The sequence below is a fragment of the Artemia sp. Qi Xiang Cuo genome, chromosome 5 (genome assembly GCF_049724085.1).
Source record: "Artemia sp. Qi Xiang Cuo chromosome 5, ASM4972408v1, whole genome shotgun sequence".
NCBI classification, from domain to species: Eukaryota; Metazoa; Arthropoda; class Branchiopoda; order Anostraca; family Artemiidae; genus Artemia; species Artemia sp. Qi Xiang Cuo.
In genome coordinates, this window is record NC_142798.1 from 65,005,123 (window position 1) to 65,027,017 (window position 21,895).

General features: G+C 35.2%; 3 protein-coding genes across 4 annotated transcripts in view; 1 reads left to right on the forward strand and 2 right to left on the reverse strand.

Annotated features, from left to right (window-relative positions):
• Ac13E (Adenylyl cyclase 13E) overlaps positions 1-5,621 on the reverse strand; it is a 48,540-nt gene extending 42,919 nt beyond the window's left edge. Inside the window, exon 1 of the mRNA XM_089089846.1 lies at positions 5,488-5,621. The gene's annotated coding sequence lies outside the window, so the exon portion shown is untranslated. The remainder of the gene's footprint in view (positions 1-5,487) is intronic.
• Positions 5,622-5,767: 146 nt separating this feature from the next.
• Positions 5,768-21,895, forward strand: part of nej (CREB binding protein nejire) — a 92,017-nt gene continuing 75,889 nt past the window's right edge. For both annotated transcript variants that reach the window (XM_089089847.1, XM_089089848.1), the window contains exons 1-2: positions 5,768-5,850; positions 21,685-21,779. In XM_089089847.1, the coding sequence (XP_088945973.1) occupies positions 21,701-21,779 (79 nt within the window). In that variant the 5' untranslated portion in view covers positions 5,768-5,850; positions 21,685-21,700. The remainder of the gene's footprint in view (positions 5,851-21,684; positions 21,780-21,895) is intronic.
• Positions 16,285-16,929, reverse strand: LOC148952392 (protein CFDP2-like). Its single transcript, XM_089089199.1, has one exon. The coding sequence runs from the start codon at positions 16,927-16,929 to the stop codon at positions 16,285-16,287; it is 645 nt and encodes a 214-aa protein (XP_088945325.1).

Genomic DNA, 21,895 nt, shown 5'->3' on the forward strand with positions numbered 1-21,895 from the left:
TTCAGTCATAAGAGTCAAAAGAGATCATAGGGCAACTATCCCCCCCCACGCTGCTTTTCCCCCAAATTCATCCCATAATAATTTTGAGATAGCCATTTTGTTGAAAATAGTTCAAAGGTCAGATAAAAAAACTCTGGTCTCGCCATAACCACCCAGGGCCTTGGGCCAGGCGTTGCAAGTTATGCCCTGGGGGTATATATGGTTCTTACGAAAAGGATGTTCGTATAAACTTCAGAGAGGGCTGATTTGAATGGAAATTGAAAGTTCTAGTTCAATTTTTAAGAGTCAAAAGAGATCGGAGGGCCCCTATCCCCCCCCACGCCCTTTTTCTCCCACATTATCTTTCTCCAAATTTATCTGATACAAATTTTAAGATAATCATTTTTTTTAAATAGTTCAAAGGTCAGATAACAAAAACTCGGGTGTCGACACAACCTCCCAGGGCCCAAGCAACAGGCATTGTAAGCTTGGTCCTGGGGCCGTATATGGTCCTTATGAAAGGGATGCTCGTACACGTGAAAAACTATCATGTTTAAATCATAATAAAATGAGCAAACTAGAACCAGCTGACAAAAATATAGACTGCAGATAAACAGGAAGATATATGGAAGAAGATGGGACAGCATTCACTTGAAACATAATTTTCTTGAATTTTATCAAATGTAGATATCACATAATCTAAGATTGTCAGGCAACACCATCTTTCTATGAATTCTCATCAAGGCCAATCAATTGAGATGGTTTTGGCTTATGTGGTTTACCACCATGTTTTGATTCAACCAAAACTGCTGAAAGTGCACTCAACTGTACATGTAGTGTGTTTGGCAAAGTAATATGGTATGGCAAGGCAAAGTAATAAGTATAAGCAAATAACTTTTTATCTCTGGGAAGAGTGCATCAGTTTTTTTTAGAAAATCTACTACTTCGAGATCAGTTAGATGTTTATCTAAATGATCTATGCCTTTTTCAGACAGAAAAATATCAATTCAAACTGCAATTGACTTAGCATTTAAAGCTTTAAGCTCAAAGAATCTGACAAAGGCTTCTGATATAAGAAAAGCATCTTTATTAAAATAACATAGACCAATAGATATTTGCTTCATTCCCAAAATGTCAGCAGTTTCATTGGTAAGAATAAAGTAAGCTTTGCTTGTTTTGCTTTTTCATTTGATATCTGACAGTTGTATAAAAATGCTCAAAAACATTATATGAAATTTATGTAAACATTGTATCAGTCCATTGCCTCAACGTTGATATTTCCACAGAGTATCATTACACTTAACTATACAATATTGCAAATTAATTGAGTAAATATAGTATCAATGTTGAGAGTAATTATAGTATCAATATTAAGTGATGATTGAATTTACAGTTGCATCAATGTTGAAGTTTCAACAAGTATATAATATTGCAGATTCATTGAATAAAATATACTTATTGTGGAATGATGATTCAACATATTAAATTTTTTATTAATGTAGCCATCCATATTAAGTTGCATATTGTCCAATTGAAATTATGTAGGTAGGAAAACCTGTGCCAATTATCAAATTTAGCAAAAAATCAATAATGAATTTTTAAAAATTTGACAGTAATGCTACTATCTTATAGTTAAGAACATTAATAACAAATCTTAATCTCAAGGTTATTTTATAGATAGTTGCTGGACAACACATTTCCTACTATATTTTAGACTCTCAGTTCATTCCCAGTAGCTTCATTCACCTATCTCAACTACATTCCAAGTTAATAAGAAGCCTCTCAACCTCATATGGTTTACTATTTGACACTCCTGCATAAATATAAAAGCAACCACTATGACAATTATAGTAATTATGCACATTCATCCCTCCTTTAAAGAAAACACTATAATAACAAAGCACTGTGCTACAGAAAGTTATTGCGAAAATCCTGCACTGCAGCTTTGAGTTTAACAAAAACATATTAGTTTTTGTTACAGTTGGCTTACAGCATTTACAATTCTTGTATCTCTCAAACATAACTATTACTAACTCTTAAAATAGACTACATGATTTTGATGATACTTAGTTCTCTTTGAGTGGAGAGTAAGTACAGGTATTTGAAATGTAATATTCCCAGTGACCTATTGAAACACAGCCATTTTTTGGAACTTTGAACAGTTATCATACAAATTATATTAGGTTAGAAGAGCCTATGCTGAATTATATTTGGTTAGAAGAGACAAAGGGTCTATGCTGAATTTCCATCTGGTGTTCAAAAGAATACAGTGGAAAATTTATCAACCAGAGGCAACACTGATAGCATTGCCTATAGTAAAGGCCACATGGCTCCAATGTTTATTATTTATTATTATTTTTTTTTTTCCAGAGGTACTTCATATGGAAGGGGCTGTCATATTAACTTCAAAGGGGGCTCATTTGATCGGAAATCAAGATTTCTAGTGCCCTTTTTAAGGGTCAAATGTGATCTGAAGGCAACTAACACCCCTTCCATGCCCAACATTTCCCCAAGCCCATCCAATCAAAATTTTGAGATAGCCATTTTGTTCTATGTAGTTCATTTCCAGACATAAATTAAATTTTGAGGAGGACACTCCCCCCACAGCCCTCAGGGCAAGGGTTGTAAGTTATGCCCTGGGTGCATGTAAGGTTTTTATAGAAAGCTTTGTCATAGAAACTTCAAAAAAGGCTCATTTGATTGGGAATTAGTTGAAAGTGATTGGAGGGCAACTAACCCCCATCTCACCCCCACCTTTTCCCCAAACACATCCAATCAAAATTTTGAGATAGCCATTCTGTTCAACATAGTTGAAAATTCTGGATATAAGGTCTTTGAGGATGACAACCACCCATAGCCCTCAGGGCAAGGGTTTTAAGTTATGCTCTGGGGGCATATAAGGTTTTTTATAGAAAGCGTTGTCACAGAAACTTCGAAAAGGGCTCATTTGATTGGAAATTTAAATGGCTAGTGCCCTTTTTAATAGTCAAAAGTGATTGGAAGGCAACTAACACCCCTTCCATGCCCACCATTTCCCCAAACACATCCAATAAAAATTTTGAGATAACTATCTTGTTTGACATAGTTGAAAGTTCTGGAAATTATATCTTTGAGCAGGACACACCCTCCACAGTCTTCAGGGCAAGGGTTATAGGTTATTCCCATGGGGTATATATGGTTCTTATGGAAGGAATGCTTGTATAAACTTCAGAGAGGGCCCATTTGATTGGAAAAATGAAAGTCTAGTTCACTTTTTAAGTGTCAAAAGATATAAGAGGGTAATCAGCCCCCCCACACCTTTTTTCCCAAATGAATCCAATAAAAATTTTGAGACAGCAATTTTGTTAAAAAAGTTCAATGATCATATAACAAAACTCTTGTGTCAACAAAACCCCCAGGGCCCAGAGGCAGGCATTGTAAGTTATGCCCTGGGTGCATATAGGGTTTTTATGGAAGGGATGCTTGTATAAACTTCAAAGAGGGCTCATTTGATTGGAAATTGAAAGTTCTAGTTCACTTTTTAAGAGTCAAAAGAGATTGGAGGGCACATAGCCCCCCCCTCCATGCCCTTTTTCCTCAAACCCATCCAATAAGAACTTTGAGATAGCCATTTTTTAAAATAGTTCAAAGACCATATAACAAAAACTCAGGGGTCAACACAGGCCCCCCCAGGCAGGTATTGTAAGTTATGCCCTGGGGGAATATATAGTTCTTATGGAAGGGATGTTCGTAAAACTTCACAGAGGGCTCATTTGATTGGAAATTGAAAGTTCTAGTTCAGTTTTTGAGAGTCAAAAGAGATTGGAGGGCAACTAGCGCCCCCCACATCCCTGTTTCCCCAAATGCATCCAATAAAAAATTTGAGATAGCCATTATGTTAAAAATTGTTTGAAAGTCAGATAACAAAATTCAGGTGTCAACACAACCCCCAGGGCCTGAGGGCAGGCATTGTAAGTTATGCCCTGGGACATATATGGTTGCTCATATAAACTTGAGAGAGGGCTCATTTGATTTGAAAGTTCAAGTTCACTTTTTAATAGTCAAAAGAGATCCAAGGGCAATTAGCCCCCCTCATGCTTTCTTTTTTCAAACCCATCTGAGGAAAATTTTGAGATAGACTGTTTGTTAAAAATAGTTCAAAGGTTGGATAAGAACAACTCCAGTGTCAATACAACCCCCCAGGGCCCAAGGGATGGTGTTCTAAGTTATGCCCTAAAGGCATGCATGCTTCTTATGAAAGGGATGCTTGTATAAAATTCATAGAGGGCTCATTTGATTGGAAATTGAAAGTTCTAGTTTACTTCTTAAGAGTAGAGAGATTTAAGAGCAGCTATTTCCCCCCTGCCCTTTTTTCCCCTAGCCCATCCACTACAAATTTTGAGATAGCCATTTTGTTAGAAATTGTTCAAAAACTAGATAACAAAAACTCCAGTGTCAATACAACCCCCCCCCCCAGGGGGTAGGTGTTGTCCTGGGGAAGTATATGGTTCTTATGAAAGGGATACTTGTATTAACTTAAGAGAGGGCTCACTTGATTGGAAATTGAAAGTTCTAGTTCACTTTTTAAGAGTAAAAAAATATCTGAGGGCAACTAGCCCCTCCTCACACACCCTTTTCCCCCCAAGCCCATCTGATAAAATTTTAAAATAGCCTAGCAATTTCATTAAAAATAGTTCAAAGGTTAGATAAGAAAATCTGTGTTGATGCAACCCCCAGGGGCTGGAGGCCGGCATTGTAGGTAATGCTTTGGGGGCATACATAGTTTTTATAGAAGGGATGGTTTCATAAACTTCAGAGAGGGCTCATTTGATTGGAAATTGAAAGTTCTTGTTCACTTTTTAAGAGTCAAAAGAGATTGGAGGGCAACTAGCCCCCCTCCCCTATGCCAAAAATGCATCAGATAAAAATTTTGAGCCCCCCCCCCTAATGTCCAAATATATACCCTGAATTGGCATATAGGGGTGGGAGTAAAATTAATTTCTGACAAAAATGATTAGCCTATTATATTTGGAAAGAACATAAAAAAGGCATCATGTGGTATATTCACTTTATTTGTAAGTAAATAATATGATTTGGTAAAATTTTACCAAAAGGGTTAAAACATTAGTTTCAAATATTTCATTAAAAAATCCATTTTATTGGTAAATTTTATTTCTTATGTAAATGAGAGGCAAGTTTAAACTTTCCTCCCACCCCGCCCCCCACCCTTAATGAGCAAATATATACCCTGAAATGGTATATATAAGGGTGGGGTAAAATTCATTTCCAACAAAAACAATGTATGTTTACTTTAGGCCTATTCCCAAGTCAATAATATGAACAACAAAAAATTTATCTGAAAGAGCATAAAAAAGGCATCAAATGATGTTTTCACTTTCATCCTAGTGCCACATAGAACTTAACCCAATACTTTACAACACATACAAGTAGAAATTAGCCTAGATTTATAAAACTCCTTCATTGGCCATTGCTTTGGATGTAGTCTAGCCTAAACTGATTTTTATTCACCCTGTTCAATGAGTTTCCAAGATAGAAAATCCCTGGGAGGCAGATTTTTATCAAGACTTCGTATCAGACATGAGTTTTAAGTCACCAGACTTGAGAAATTTGCAGAGTTCAATAGAATCCCATCCTAAATTTTGGTGCTAATTAAGTGGCTTCTTCTTTGATAAACATAGTCCTAAACACGCACCATCTTTTTAAATAAATTTGACATTTTTGGCTAAGAAAAAATCTTATTGGTTGGAATCATCGCCATCTCTTACGAATTTTATTTACATTCGCCGCCATTTTGTTAGGTTCTAAAATCTTGGAATTTATTTGATGATGGAAATTACACTAATATGAGCTAATAGAAGTGATTTTTGTGTAGTAAGTTGACTTTGAACTTTATTGTATTAGTTTCTGTGAAATATTGTATCCGTTTGAGGAGGTTTGGGCATCTCTGAAATGTCATTATTTTTTTGTGGTAATCCTTGTTCTTTGGTTCAGTTTGCAATTATTTCGAACTAATTATTAATGTTCAGACACTTTTTTGAGCTAAATATGGGTCGTGTTCATTTAGATGTGGAATACTAATTCTTTTCTGCAGAACAGTTCAAGAACCTACAGACTTCTTGCAGGAATATCAAGTAGAATTTGGTTAAAACCCCAGCTCACAGCAAAATGGGATTGAACTATGTCTTTCCTATGTATGGACAGCAGGCTCCTAATCTTGACCTTGGAATAGATGGTGTTCTCTTCTTAGGATTAGCTGACCAAAATCATGGAAACCTTTTTTTTGCATTCAAGCTTATATGTAAAAGTTACTATTAGGGACTAGACTATATCATAACCTATTTGAATACAATTAGCCTATTTTTTTACACAACAATTGTTTGTAGACTAATTGAATATGTGGTAAATTTCTATGTAGCCCTATAATTTAGCTAGGATAAATGTTTGCCAACTAGTTGACAATAAATGTTGCCCCAGCAAAACTTTCCTTTTCCAACTAGTTGACTAATAACTTCTCAGCAAAACTTAATTTTTTCAACTAGTTGACTAATAACTTCTCCCCAGCAACACTTAAATTTGTCAACTAGTTGACAATAAATGTTGCCTCAGGAATACTCTAATTTTCCAACTAGTTGACAAATAACTTCTCCCCAGAAAAAACTTAATTTTTCCAGCTAGTTGACTAATAACTTCTCCCCAGCAAAAGTTAATTTTGCCAACTAGCTGGAAACAATTCTTCTTCTAATTCACAGCAGGCGGGCTATTCAGTTGGTACTATTTAGCCCTCTTCTTTTTGCTTCACTCTGTGGGCTAGAGAGCTACTGTCTTGGTTGTCTCTTATTTATTAGATAATCTCAGATATCTTTCAGTAGATCTTTTGACTCAAGGAGTTCAAATATAAGATGACAGATATCAATTTCTGTGCTCTGTGTGCAGGTATAGTTGGCTAGGCTCTTGGCTGATAGTGAGATTTAGTGGTGTTAGAAGCATTTTAACAGTTTACAAAGCAAGGTATGTTGTGCAGACGTCAGCATATTAAATCCAAATAGGCAATGATCAATTGTTTCATTATTGATATTACAATGTCTGAAAAGAGGGGACAGGGGAAATGAGCCACCTGAATTAGAAAGCTTATATGAGAATGCAAGGAAATTTAGTCCATTTGTTCCCGAACGAATTCTATGATAAATTTTAGAAAGATGCTTATTGGGAAAGGGGGAAAGGATAGGATTAATCTTATTAAAATTAATATCTGATAGCCTCCATTGGTAAATATCTCTAATTGGGATTGGTCTCCCACTTGGCTGGTCAATATTTATAGCATTTTTTGCTATTTCATCAACCTGATGATTACCACTTATGCCAGAGTGGCTAGGAATGTACTGAAAATAAGTTTTTATGTCATTTGAAGCAAGATTATCAATAATACTGCAACAATGATAAGTGTCAATGTCCGACTTATATTGAGGAGCTGAGGCCAGCAACTCAAGGCTTGATAGAGAGTCGGAATATATGATAATATTATAATTCATGATAATTATATATATGATAATTCATTTTCCAACTAGTTGACTAGTAACTTTGGTAAATATATACCAAATCATATTATTGAGTAACAACTAAAGTGAATATACCATTTGATGCCTTTTTTATGCTGATTACAAATATAATAATCATTTCTATTGGAAATGAATTTTAGCCCCCCCCCCCTATATATGCCAATTCAGGGTATATATTTCTACATTGGGGGGGGGGGGGTAAAGTTTAAACTTACCTCCCATTTACATCAGGAATAAACTTTACCCCCACCCCCCTAATGTAGAAATATATACCCTGAGTTGGCATATATAAGGGGGGGGGGCTAAAATTTATTTCTGATAGAAATGATTATTATATTTGTAATCAGCATAAAAAAGGCATCAAATGGTATATTCATTTTAGTTGTTACTCAATAATATGATTTGGTATATATTTACAGTAACTTCTCCCCAGCAAAACTTAATTTTGCCAAGTAGCTGGAAACAAATTATTGCCCCAGAAAAGAATTCATTTTCCAACTAGTAACTTCATCTCTTGCAGGAAGTTCCCATTTCCTTTAAATCTTTCTCTATGACATCCTCTCACTCCAGACAAGGACAAACTGCTTTCCTTTTAGCCCTAGACAGTTGGCCAAAAAAAATCTTTCATCTACAGAATGTGCCCTAGCCATCTCAACTTTTCTTTCATTATAGCCCTAGAAAGTAGGATTGAACCACATTTTTGTACAGCCTACTGTTTGAAATATGGTCAGTGAGCCAGATACCCAGAACAATCTGTAGGCAATTTATATAGAAAACATCTAGCAAATTGTCATCAACTTTTTGGAATTTTCTTTTAGGTTTGTATATATTGATGAGATCATCAGGGAGGGAGGGTTGCTTTATTGTCAGGATAACAACTAATATATTGAAAAAGAGCATGAACTAAGAAAATTTTTATTTTATTAGCCTACTATGTTTTTTGAGAAATGCTGCTAAACTGAAGTTTTACCATATTTGGAAATTTGATTAATTTATCCTTCTATTCTTAGAGATGTGTGCACTCACAGTTTCAAGTAGCCCAACCAATAATAAATAGGCCAGGGTGAAAGCCTGTTGAAAAAAGGGATCCTACCTTTTGACTATTAGAAAAAATTACTTTATAAGCTTATATAGAATGTTACTATCCAATCTCCTTCTAACATCATTTTTATACAATCCTAAAAAGGGCTTATCCCAGATTTCCCTCTCAATCACTCAGACTATCTGTCTTGGCTTTTTCTACAATTAGCCATGTCTTGATGCCAACTGCAAATTACTCGATTTTCAATTTACATGTTGCTGGAAACAAACATTGCACCAGCAAATAATTCATTTTCCCACTAGTTGACTAGTAACTTCTCCCCAGCAACACTTGATTTTGCCAACTAGCTGGAAACAAACATTGCCCCAGAAAACAATTCATTTTCCAACTTGTTGACTAATAACTTCTGCAAAATACTTGATTTTCAATTTATGTGTTGCTGGAAACAAACATTGCACCAGAAAATAATTCATTTTCCAACTAGTTGACTAATAACTTCTCCCCAGCAAAACTTAATTTTCCCAACTAGTTGACTAATAACTTCTCCCCAGTAATGCTTAAATTTGCCAACTAGTTGACAATAAATGTTGCCCCAGCAAAACTGTCATTTTCCAATTAGTTGACTAATAACTTCTCCCCAAAAAAAACACAGTTGGCCAAAAAAAATCTTTCATCTACAGAATGTGCCCTAGCCATCTCAACTTTTCTTTCATTATAGCCCTAGAAAGCAGGATTGAACTACATTTTGTGTACAGCCTACTGGTTGAAATATGGTCAGTCATCTGGGTACCCAGAACAATCTGTACGGCTGTAGGCAATTTCTTTGGAAAACATCTAGCAAATTGTCATCCACTTTTTGGAATCTTCTTTTAGTTTTGTATATATTGATGAGATCATTAGGGAAGGAGGGTTGCTTTGTTGTCAGGATAACAACTAATATATTGAAAAAGAGCATGAAATAAGAAAATTGTTATTTTTATTTTATTAGCCTACCATGTTTTTTGAGAAGTACTGCTAAACTGAAATTTTTACCATACTTGGTAAATTTGACTAATTTACCCTTCTATTCTTAGAGCTGTGCGCACTCACAGTTTCAAGTAGCCCAGTCTATAATAAATAGGCCAGGGTGAAAGCCTCATGAAAAAATAAAGTTTTGTTGGGGAGAAGTTACTAGTCAACTAGTTGGAAAATGAATCATTTTCTGGGGCAGTGTTTGTTTCCAGCTAGTTGGTCAATTTAAGTGTTGCTTGGGAGAAGTTATTAGTCAACTAGTTGGAAAATAAATTGTTTTCTTGGGCAATGTTTCTTTCCAGCTAGTTGGCAAAATTAAGTGTTGCTGGGGAGAAGTTGTTAGTCAACTGGTTGGAAAATAAAAGTTTTGCTGGGGAAATGCTTCTTGTCAACTAGTTGGCAAATATTGATTTCTCCTATAGGGATGGGTCAAATTTTCCAACTAAATGGCAAAAAAAATTTTAATTATAAGGAGATTGGATAGTACCATTTTATATTAGCTTATAAAACATTTTTTTCCAATAGTCAAAGAGTGGATATCTGGATAAAAGTGAAAACATCATTTGATGCCTTTTTTATGCTCTTTCATAAATGCAATAATCATTTCTGTTCCAAATTGCATCTTGAGCCCTTAAAGGGGCCCCAAAAAATATATTATTTTGTAACCACACAAAGAAGTTATAACCCAACCTTACTTGCAAAATACTTGATTTTCAATTCAAACTGTTTTCCTACTGTTTCAATTTTTTCAAATGCTGTTGACAAAAATAGCACTGAATTTTGGGATTCAAAACTGCTGTCAACAATCAGGGTATATATTTGCATATTAGAGGGGGAGGGGCAAAGTTCGTTGTAAATTTGTGGTGGGCCATATTTAGCTAGGATGAAATGTTCAAGTTCATTTAATTTCTCATTAAATCACTACAAGACAAAATAACACTTGTACAATATGAATCAATGGAAAAGAAAATATTTACAGAGGGTGCCTACACAGTGAGTTATACTCAAAAACAGGCACCCTAAAAAAAAAAAAAATTGTAATAATAATAACAAATGATGAAAATAAATAATAATACACTAGATATACTCTGAAGAAAATGAGACACCACACTGAACCCACAGCCCACACCTCAAATCAATATATTACCACATAACTAAATTTTTATCAACAATAGCACCAGTGAACATGACTTCAAATAAATAAATAGTTATCTATAATTACTTATTAGATATAGTTTGAATTTAGCTTTAGAAACTGGAATATAAAAATGTGAATCTAGATTACTTTCATAAATATTTCAGAACTTTATTATTGAATTTTTGGGAGAAAATCTGGATCTTTCAGTTCGGATTCTAGGGCATGGTAATTTGGCTGAACTTCTTCCTAAACAATAATTATTCTGGACAAAAGAAACTAGAGAAGTTACTAGAATTTAAAGCCAATGGTAATAATTCTTTTATTTGTTTTAGTCTGAAAAGGACACAATGTACAGGAAGGACTAGATCAACTGGCAATATTCTTAAAAATATATAAAGGCTCTTAGTAGGGGAATTATCAGGGAGGGAAGATGGGGAAGGAAGGAGTGCTTTTAACGTACGAAGGGCGTTATTTTGAAGACGTTGAAGGGTCTTAATTAGAGATTTGAAAGTATTTAAATAAGCAATCAGACAATAATTAAAATAAGAATGGATTAGAGAATAATAAACTGACTTAAGAGCAGGGAAAGGGAGGTGGAATTTTAGATACCACAGTAACCCCACATTCCTTCCTAGCTGTATCCTTAGCCTATCAAGATGAAGTTTCCAAGATAAATTTTTAATCAACTGTTAGCCCTAGATACTTACATGACTCCTTCCTGGCAATGGTAGCTAGTTCTCCATTAAAATGGACAGATATTTGGGAAATTGATGGTATGGCATGTGAAATTTGAGAGAAGATGATAAAATGGGTCTTTGAAGAGTTTAACACCATGAGGTTGTCAGCAAAACACTGCAATAGCTTCTTTAGACCAAAACAGAGGTTTTCTCTGATGGCTGATTCATCTGAACCTGTGACAGAATTAGCTGTGTTGACAGAGTTAGCAATGCATGCAAAAAATTCATTTAATGTGTTGGCTACTTCTTGTTGGGCTTTTGAAGATGTTCCATCACGCTTGGCTATGGTCTCAGGAAATGTATTAGTTTTTTGTTTATTCAGGTATTCCTTTATCAGTGTCCATGTCTTCTTTGGTAATCCTTCTACTTCTTGAAACTACTTATGGTAGTAAGCCTGTTTAGCTTTCCTGAGCAGGGTTGTCAGAGTGTTTTTATAATTCTTGAATTGCGTACCAAGTACATCAGGATTATCAATATATTGCCTGAATAGCATATTTTTGTGTTCAATACTGGTTAGTAAGCCTTGGGTGATCCATGGCTGTTTTGGGGTTGCATACCTGGAGTGCTTTTTTGAAAAGGGGCAGGCAAAGTCAAGAGCAGATGAGAATTTCTCAATAAATAGGGTAGCCATTTTTTTTTTAACCAAAAAAAATAAAAAAATAAATAGGGTAGCCATTGCATCTGGGTTGATTTCTTCATAAACTGAAGTCCAGTTGCTTCAAATTTTGTAATGATTTATCATCAATAGTCCTTCTTACTTTTATATTTGGGTTAGATTTCAGTCTATTTATCAAAAATTCACCAATTAACATAGTGATCTGATTCATCAGTTAATACAACATAACTCAAATGTAGATTGAAATTCATAAAAATGTTGTCAATAACTGATGCTGACTGTTCACCAATATGTGTTGGTATTCTTGTTGTTGGAACCAATCTGGCATAAAAGCAAGTAGTTAGTAAATCTACAGGTAGAGATCTTAATTCTTGGGACTCCAAACTCACCAGTCCCAAATCTATATTAAAATCATCCATAAAAACCACTTTATGGTTCTTAAAATTCATCCATTGTGTTGGATCATTCAACTTACAAATAAAATTTGACACACTTGATCCCAGTGGTCAATAAAATAAGCATAGGAGTAGCTTCTCCTTACCAGACTTGATCTCAACCATTAAAAATTCAAACTCCATCTTTTGATACAAATCATTAAAATCCATAATTTTACAGATAGGGAGATTCTGGTTAATAAACACAGCAAGTCCACCTTTCAAACAGGTAGACCTGTTTCTAGTAACTATCCTGTACCCAGATACACCAACCAAAAAACTATTACCATCGCTAAGAAAAGTCTCACATAGTCCCAGAATACTAATACAATTACTATAAAGGAATGTGGATAGAAAGTCTAAACTACTAAGCACTCCTCTACAATTCCAAAACGCGATACGGGAGGATTCTAACTGATTAAATGGAGGGATTTGGTCATTATTTATATATTTACTACAAGGAAAAGACTGGATAAAAAAAATCAGAAGATTCATCACCAGTTAATCCTACCAATTTAAGTAATTCATTTAGGTCAAGTTGTTTTTTCTCAAAATCATGGAGCCGGTCCGATGTTCTCTCATTTAACAATTTTTATCATAATAATATCATACACATAAAACTTACCAAAATCAATATGAAATGATAGGCTAATGAGTAAAAGGTGGTACCTCGGATAATTCCCAGCATGCGAGGAGTGAGAAGGTTGCCAAACTAGATCTAAATTAAACAGTAGCAATACAGACAAACAACAAGTGAAAACATCATTTGATGTTTTTTTATGCTTGTTCATAATTCATATAAAATAACTTTGGGGCCCCTTTATGGATTCAAGATGCAATTTGCAACAGAAGCAAAAATTGAATTATGAAAGAGCATAAAAAAGGCATCAAAGGATGCTTTCACTTTCATCCTAGCTAGATTATAGGGCCACCTAGAAATTTACCAAATCTACTTCTGAATTAGATGCAAAGTTCCATCCTTGAGATCCTATATCCAATAGGTTATTAGACCCTAGCTAAAGATGTGCATTTGTGATAAGGATCCATTATTAACTATCAGGTAACACCTTAGGAAAAGGACTCATCTGAGAAAAACACTGTAGAACAAACAGACCAGAACTACATAATTCCTAGTTTTATGCTCTTACTGATGTGTCTAGTTGTGTTTGTTGGAATTCATCTCTGAATTGTCTCAGATAAAGCACTATACTATATTCAAGACTAAGATTAAAAGTGATAAAATTCTTACTTTATAATATATGGTCTCAATCACATTAACATATTTCTTTTGATTTTCATCCATGTTTCTTCATCATTTTTTTTATCATGATCACAACTATCAACTATCAGGGTTGAAAAAATATGCTCTTTGTCAAAAGATTTGCTAGTCTATATGCAAAACTAAAATTTAGAGTGACTAGATTCTTACTTTATAATATATAGTCTCAATTGATCACATTTAACATCTTTTGATTTTCAAATCATTGTTTGAATGCTCAAATGTGAATACTTCTATCAGGTTCGAGAAAGGATTCTCTATATCAACAGATTTGAAATGTATATTTACAAACATTTAAGATTTTTTTTGGATTTAATAACCTAGCACTTCTGCTGTTATGTATTGTGTGATTCTCCAAATTTCATTGCTATGTTTTATATAAAATAAAATTACCTTAAATATTACCTGCTAGCAATAGGATGAATCAACAAATGAGATTATTTTATCAAAAATGACTTTAAAAAAAGGATGAAAATGAAATGCAATTAATTATGACTTGCTGCATATTGTAAAGTAAAAATTTATTTTCTTTTAGTGTTTAGTAAATAGCCTTGGTGGGACCCATAGGGTGGGGGGGGGGGCTCCAATGCAGCTATAAGAACCAGAAAGGACTTAAATAAGACTACTCTTTTTATCTATAGTTTCCTCCAGGAAACATAGCCTCCTATAGAAACACTAGTGGTTTGGCTTGTGTTACCCAAAATAAGTAGCAATGTACAGGGTAAGACCCCTAGTACTCAGACAGTGGCTAATGTAGTGACAAACTTGAAGTGACAACAAGTTGTGACAAACTTGTAGAGCTTGTTTGCTGTTGAATCTTTTGAATGATCTCAAATCATAGTACCATAGAAGGAGAGTAATTAAGATTTCCAGTTGGGAGAATCTTAAGATTTTAGATTCTCCTAGAGAATCTTATTTCACACTTGCAAGTAATAGGATTAATCATATACATAATAACACTTTTCATTGGGTATATAAACTATGGGACAAGGGTTATTGCACCAATGTCTGTCAATGGCTGACTTAAAGGTTTAAATATTAGGGGGCATAACATGATTCTGGCTACATGATACTTGCTATGCAAAGAATAAAAGATAAACAGAGTGGCTAATTTATTCAGCCCATTAAATGTCAAATTCTTGCAACTTAAAAAACTACATACCTTAATTTGCACTTCAGAGCAAAATTGAAGACCATACTGGATCTGTTCTGCTCCATGTTGAAGATAGTGAATTTTCATCACTGTGCTATGGCTCTGTGATACACTATAAGAGAGGTCTGCTGGAGAGATGCAATTTAAACCCACTTTTAGTAATGGTGACCACAAAATAGATGTGGTATGTGATGGCCATTCTCCAGGGGTTCAAAGCTGACACCACAACACATCAGCAACTTTGGATAGAGTATGCAAGATGGTTGGGTATGACAAACATCAGCCTCCCAACACAGCACTATGACAAAGCTGGCACCAGTTTGTAACTGAATGGGATGGATGGTCCTACTCATATTTCCATGACTTGTGATCCCATTCCTTGTCAAGTCTGGTCTTAAAGGACAGAGCTGTGGGTGTAATCACCATCTCAGCCTGAAGACTTTTATAATTGTTGACTACAAGCTCAGAGAAGAAATGTTAGCACATTTATGTATTAAACTTACTGTAATCACTTTAATCCATTTGAGAGCTTTATGGTCCTCCAGACCTGTAGTGCTCTTGAGTTGATGACTCCCATTTGAACCTCCTCTGCTTCTTCTCCTATTCCTTGTCCAGTTGATGTTTGAAAGACTGGATTGAAGGAGTGCTGACAAGTGACTGACAAATTACAAGCGACCCCTAGAGAATATCTTGTGGTATACTACATTGAACTATAGGTTTGCAGAAACATTGCCCTGGTACTTTGTTTTGTCTGGCACTACATATTATTTGTAGTATCAGAGATATGTAAGGTAGTTAAAGTATTTATTATAAGAACCAGGAACAAGCATAAAAATTCACAAGCATATGGAAAGCTAAGCAATGGTTACTGAGAACAATTCTAGATAAAGCAACAAAATAAGAGGGGGGGGGGTCTAAGGAAAATAGTGTTGTTGCTGGGATCTCTGGGGGATTGTCTGGTGGAGGTCTATTCAACAGCTTCTTGAAGTGACTGGCCCAAACTTTGTTTATGTCAGACTGCTGTGTTATCAGGATGCCCAAGGGGTCTGTTACTGGTCCATGTTGAATAGAGGATTTCTTTCCAATAATCTCATTAGTGATTTTATAGACAGCTCTTGAATCACCTTTCTTTGCTGCCTCTTCTGCCTGTGCTGCTTTTTGCTCCAGCAGGTTTCTCTGGTCTTTTCTGGCACTCTTCTTTACCTCTTTATCCATGGTCTTTACCTCTTTATCCATGGCTCTGTATTCATTGTTTCTGAGGATCTGTTGGTCAGGGGTTTGTCTTTGGATAAATGATGCTTTTTCTTTTTTTCTTGTCTCTATGAGTTCCCATGTTTGGTCAGATAGCCACTGGTCTTTTAGGCTCTTGTGGCTCAATTGTGGCTTTTGCGGCATTGTGAAAGCACAACTTTATGTTTTCCCAGTATTGATTGCTATCAGCATCATCTAGTAAAGACAAGGCTTCAAATCTATTCCAGATCTCTAGTTTAAAGGCTTGGTTGAATTCTCTCAACCTCAATTTCTCTGAGTCAAAGACTGGGTTTAAGGAAGCCTTTTTTGTGTTTCTATTTCTTTTCAATTCGAGACAGATTTTTTCTGCAATCAGATTATGATCTAAGCTGACATCAGCTCCTCTATATCCCCTTATATCAAGTAGGCTTGATCTCCACTCCCTGCTCCAAAGACAATGGTCAATCTGATTTTGGGTGTGGCAATTGGGAGATATCCTAGAATATTTGTGTACATCCTGATGAGAAAATAGGGTACCTCCAATTACTAGGTTGTTAAGGAGTGCAAAGTCAATAAGTATTTCTCCATTTTTGTTTTGCTGACCCAGGCCATGCTTGCTGAGAACCTCTGAGGAAAACGATTGGTTGTTCTGTACTTTCACATTAAAGTCTCCTAGAAAACATGCTATGTCATGCCATGGTATGTCATTTGCCATGGAGTTGAGAGCTCTGTAAAAATTTGTTGGTGGCGTCATTGGTGGGTGTGTAGCATACTATTACTGACAGTTTCACGTGCATGCCAATGAAGTGGGCTTTCGGGATTCTAGGTGACACTGGTGTCCACTGTAGTAGAGCTTGGGAAGTCTGTTTTGTCATCATTAGGGCTACTCTGTATTCATGCTTTTACTGCAATCCACTGTGTATAATGGTCACATCTCCATCAAGTTTATTTGATCCAGATTCTAGCCATCAAACTTCCAACAGAGCCAGAAGGTCGAGGTGGTAATCTTCCAGTGCTCTTAGCACTTGTTCAGTCTTGGAGTCTTGAGACATGGTGCAGACGTTCTAGAAACCAAATCTGAGGTGTTGTTTTGCATTCATAAATCTTGTCCGTGGGCATGCAGAGGTCATCATCAAAATGGGGGCTCGAAAATCCAAGGCTCAAACTTGATGTTTCAGTTGCAGCTAGGATGTCCCCCAAGGGCAGGCCCTTGAGGTCCCGGGTGTGGGTTGCAAGCTCACAGCCTAACCCTCCCTCTTTATCCTGGCTTGGGACAGGTTGCATACGCAGGCGAGGTACCAATAGTAGAAAGCAATTAAATATATTTGATAGTGACTGTATGAACAAAGTACTGTAAAAAAGTACATTTCTCTAAATGAAATTGGGTATCACTAGATGTTATTCAAATAACTTGATATTATCCACCAAAAGCCAGAGAGGACACATTGTTCTACAGTTCAGTTACCCTGTAAGTAAAATAATGTTTCTTGTTCTTTTTTTTCTTTGGCTTAGAGGGTTTTGTTTAAGAGTGCTTTTCAGTTGAATGATAGTTACTAAGACTAAAAAATGATGTAGAATTATTATCATAAAAATACTTAATGACCAGGAGCACTTTAATTGCACTAGCACAGTGTCTATGGAATTAAAAAGAAGAAACTCAAAGCCTGGTAGCCCTTCTCTCAACTCCTTCATCTTGGATTTTTTCAATAAAAGAAGTTGGCAACAAAACTGAGGTGTAGCATTTGCAAACAGGACAAGCCAAACTATATATAGCATCAGGACATTTGATAGGCTGATTTTTTTAAGCTCCATTTTAGAGTTAAGAGGGAATAATTAGCAACCTAAAACTTTAGATACATGTCTGTCAAACTTCAAAGGCATATAAAAGTAAACAGCAAGGTCATACACAGACCACCATAAGGAAGTTTTGCCTTGGGAATAAAGTAGGAATAATTAGGCTCATGACTTTAGATAGAATAATGTACTTGGAGGAATATGTAAATAAGAAGTTCAGATCACTCCATTGATATAGGGATGTGAGATTATTTTGCAGAAGATGTATGTGCTCAGTAGTGCTAAGTAAAGTTTCATGTTGTGTGGAAACATCTTAAAAGTGAAATGCCAAGCAAAAAATGATAAATCATTGAAAAGTAAAATAGTTTTTGACCCAAGCTGCTCCCTTTGGGCACCCCATTTTAAAATATCAGCCAAAAGATAGCTTTTCATCAATGATTACCTCCTGAGTTTACTTTGACTGAAAATAAGTGACAAATCAAAACATTTAAACCTGTGCTATAAGAAATAATTTTGTACCAGGAAAGGTATTGAGATCTAATTGAATGTTTTTGAGAGTTCAGTATAAACACAATCATAATGCTGGCTAAGCTCTGCAAGTTGTTGGAAATTTGCAGTAGTTTCAAGAAGTTGACTATTAGAAGATAATTTCTTACAAAAACCTTGCTGTGAGGAGGGCCAAAAAAAATTACAGTAAAATTTATTTGGGACTTGACACAATTAACCTCTCAGCTACTTTAGGAGTATGCCAATAATTTTTAAAGCTAAACCTAAATCACAGCTTGGATCAAGTTAAGGATTTGTGTCCTTGTTATGCTCTGGGGTGAGTTCTGTAGGACTAATTTTCTCATCTGGTTGCTTATTACCTTAAATCACACTTGCCAGCAATAGTGTGCCAGTCAGTGAAGATGGTTTGCTGACATATCAGGTGAGTCTCAAACTAATTGCCAGGGCTTGTTGCAGCAATCTTTGTCAACTGATTATTTGAATAACTCAATACTGGCAGAAGAGACTGTATCCTGTTCTAACAAGTTCCATAGACTCACCACCTGATTAGAAAAAGAATTGCTATACAACCTTGAGTTGGCATGTTTCTTGAAAAGTTTTTGATCATGTCTTCTTGTTCTTTAAAATACATCCATTTGAAAGATATTTGGGATAATAATTACTTCCTATTGGAGGACTCAGCTATCTCCCAGTCAAACAGGAACTCTTGATGTTTCCACTGTTTCTCAATTTTGCATTTAAGTCTGAATGGATTCAGCAGATACAGTGTCTTCAAGCTTTCAAAAGCTTGTTCCATAGACTGGTAACTCTCAGGCTAAAGGATTAGCTTTCTTTTCTAGTGGTTCAATGTTGCTTTTAAGGTTTCTTTGAATGTCTTCTAGTCATGTGATGCAAGGGGTGGGCAAATGAAACAGAAAGGGTGTTTTAGATATGATTTTGGGGGCTACAATCGTATCCCCTTTTTTCTTCCATGTGTCATTTGATTTGTAAATGTCACTTGATTTACAAAAAGGGTAAGAATATTCTACTTCTGAATCTGAAGTTTCTTTTGAAAATCTGTCAAAATAGTAGAAATTTTCCCAAATCTAAAACCAATCCAGCATGTTCTTATTTGGCAGATTTAATCTAAAATAAAGTTTTGTGCCAAAAGTTGTTTTGGTTTTGCTATGTAAGTGAAGGTTGGCTATTTCTGTATGTCTCTGCTTCAAGGCACAATTTAAGATGGTTGAGAAAATTTTTTTTTTGCTGAGACATTTGCCTTCATTTTAAGATGTATGAAAAGCATGTACTGTCAATTATGTGCTTAATTTTAAAGGTTTAGGAAGTTTTTTCTTTATTGAGGATAGTTTGTCTAAATATGTATAGTTTCCCAAACATCTTGGTGGCATGTTTAAGATTTTATCCAATAGTGCAACTTCCAAAACTTGAGGCTTTGAGACCAAAATATGCCTAGTTCACCTCTGAAAACATTGGAAGAGGTAAGTTATATGTAGTCTAAAAATCTGCTGAAAGTAGGTGATGTGGGTAAATAATCTTAATTTGTCTGTGTCTCCTTAGACTTTTCTTTTTATCTACCTCATTTAAATTATAAATTTGTTTTACAAACTTCTTTAAGAGACGAAAACATTGGCTTTTTAATGGGAAAGCTTCTAGCTGTCCTATTTGTAACTGCAAGAATTTAGTCACTAAAACAAACAAGAATTTCTATGTTTTTACATATGATGTTGTAATCCATTCCAACAAAAGTTTCCCAACTTACTGATTAGAAAAATAATGACCTGTCACAATCAATGTTCCCCCTTTTTAATATATTCCTCATCTCAAAAACATGCTCTAATTGCCTTGAAAGACAAGCCTCAACAATTAGTACATTATCACCTACAGAGAAAAACAAGACAGTTTTACTAACCATTCTCAAGTTTTTACCACTATTGTCCCATGGACAGTTGTAGGGCGTTCAATTCTAATATACCAAGGATAGGGAAAATATAATCTGCATTGCTTGATTTGGTTAAGTTTTTTTTTATAAAACATATATCTTAGGCAGATACTTGTATGATATAGTAGCAACCTAATATTCTTCATCTAAGCAGAACCTAACTGTTTTTTTTTTATTCATGTATGAAATTTATTTAGTTTACAATCTGTATTGAAAGATAATTGTGTCTAACCAAGGATGTTAAAATGAAGCTTTGGGATTTGCCAAAGACTAAAGGAGAGGCAATTAGATTTTTCCAGGATAAAGGGTTGTTGCCCAAAACAAAAAATTGCATCAATGGACACAACATGACTTAATACTCTAAAAAGCCTTGTTGGAGGTGTATGAGTAAGACATGTCAGAAACAAGCTGGTTTGCATGTCAATATGCTGGTTTGCATGCAGCAGTGAGGTCAGAAGGCAGATATCCTTTAAACATGATTCTTTATGGCATCAATGTGTTCTGGGCGGCCTGCATTCTATAAGTTTCCACTGCAGTTTCCATAATTTTTAATAAAGTATTATATTTTAATCATATTTTGTGATATTTCATAAGCATTGAGCATCAGAGAAACAGGTTATACTTAGAGGAAGAATTTGAGGTTGGCACTATATCATACAAGTACCTTAGGACAAATTAAAAAACAATCAGAAATTTAATTTTTGAAAAAAAAGACCTCCATATGCAGCATTTGGTTATAGTGAGTACCAAAAAAGAAGAGAAACATGTGTGACAAAGCAGCAAAAAGATCTAAGAATTTATGACTCTAGACTGCTTAAGGAGGAGTGGCTTTCTTTTGAATTGAGGTGTCTGCAATCTGCAGATTGTTAATATTTTGTCAAATTTCCATTATCATTGTCAAGTTTAACTGATTAGATTTGCTTATTTTTTTTTATGACTTAATATAGTAACATTAACAAAGTAGTGGCACTGGCTTAAAACTTCATGAATTACCAACAACTAAAGTGTGCATAGCTCCTAAACTCTAGGACTGGCACTTTGGAGGCTGAACATTTCTTAGGCCATGGTTTGTATCTGAGACTGTGTATAAGTTTGGTAGCATATTGTTGGAGATTTTCTAAGGGTGTCATATTATTGCTCTGAGGCAAAAATTGAATCAAAATCAAATCTGTCTAACAATGCATATACATGACTTAAGTTGCATAAACATATCTTGATTACTTATATCATATCTACACTCAATACATTTATCAATTGTCTGTTTTCCAGGTTCTGATTATCTGACATGGACTTGCAGGTTCAGGATTTGCCACCCAATAAGCGGCAAAAGATTGACAACTATGGAGGTCCATCAGGATCATCAGGTAATGTATTGTTAATTCTACTTTTTGTTGGGAGAACTATTGTTTGAACAATGAAGCCTGGAGAGTTCAAGGAATTGGACATGGACTAAGGGGGGGGTATTTTCCACCCCACATAT

Bases quoted from the DNA above. Each gene is read 5' to 3' on its own strand.
- LOC148952392 (XM_089089199.1), bottom strand. From the start codon at position 16,929: ATGACGCCACCAACAAATTTTTACAGAGCTCTCAACTCCATGGCAAAT.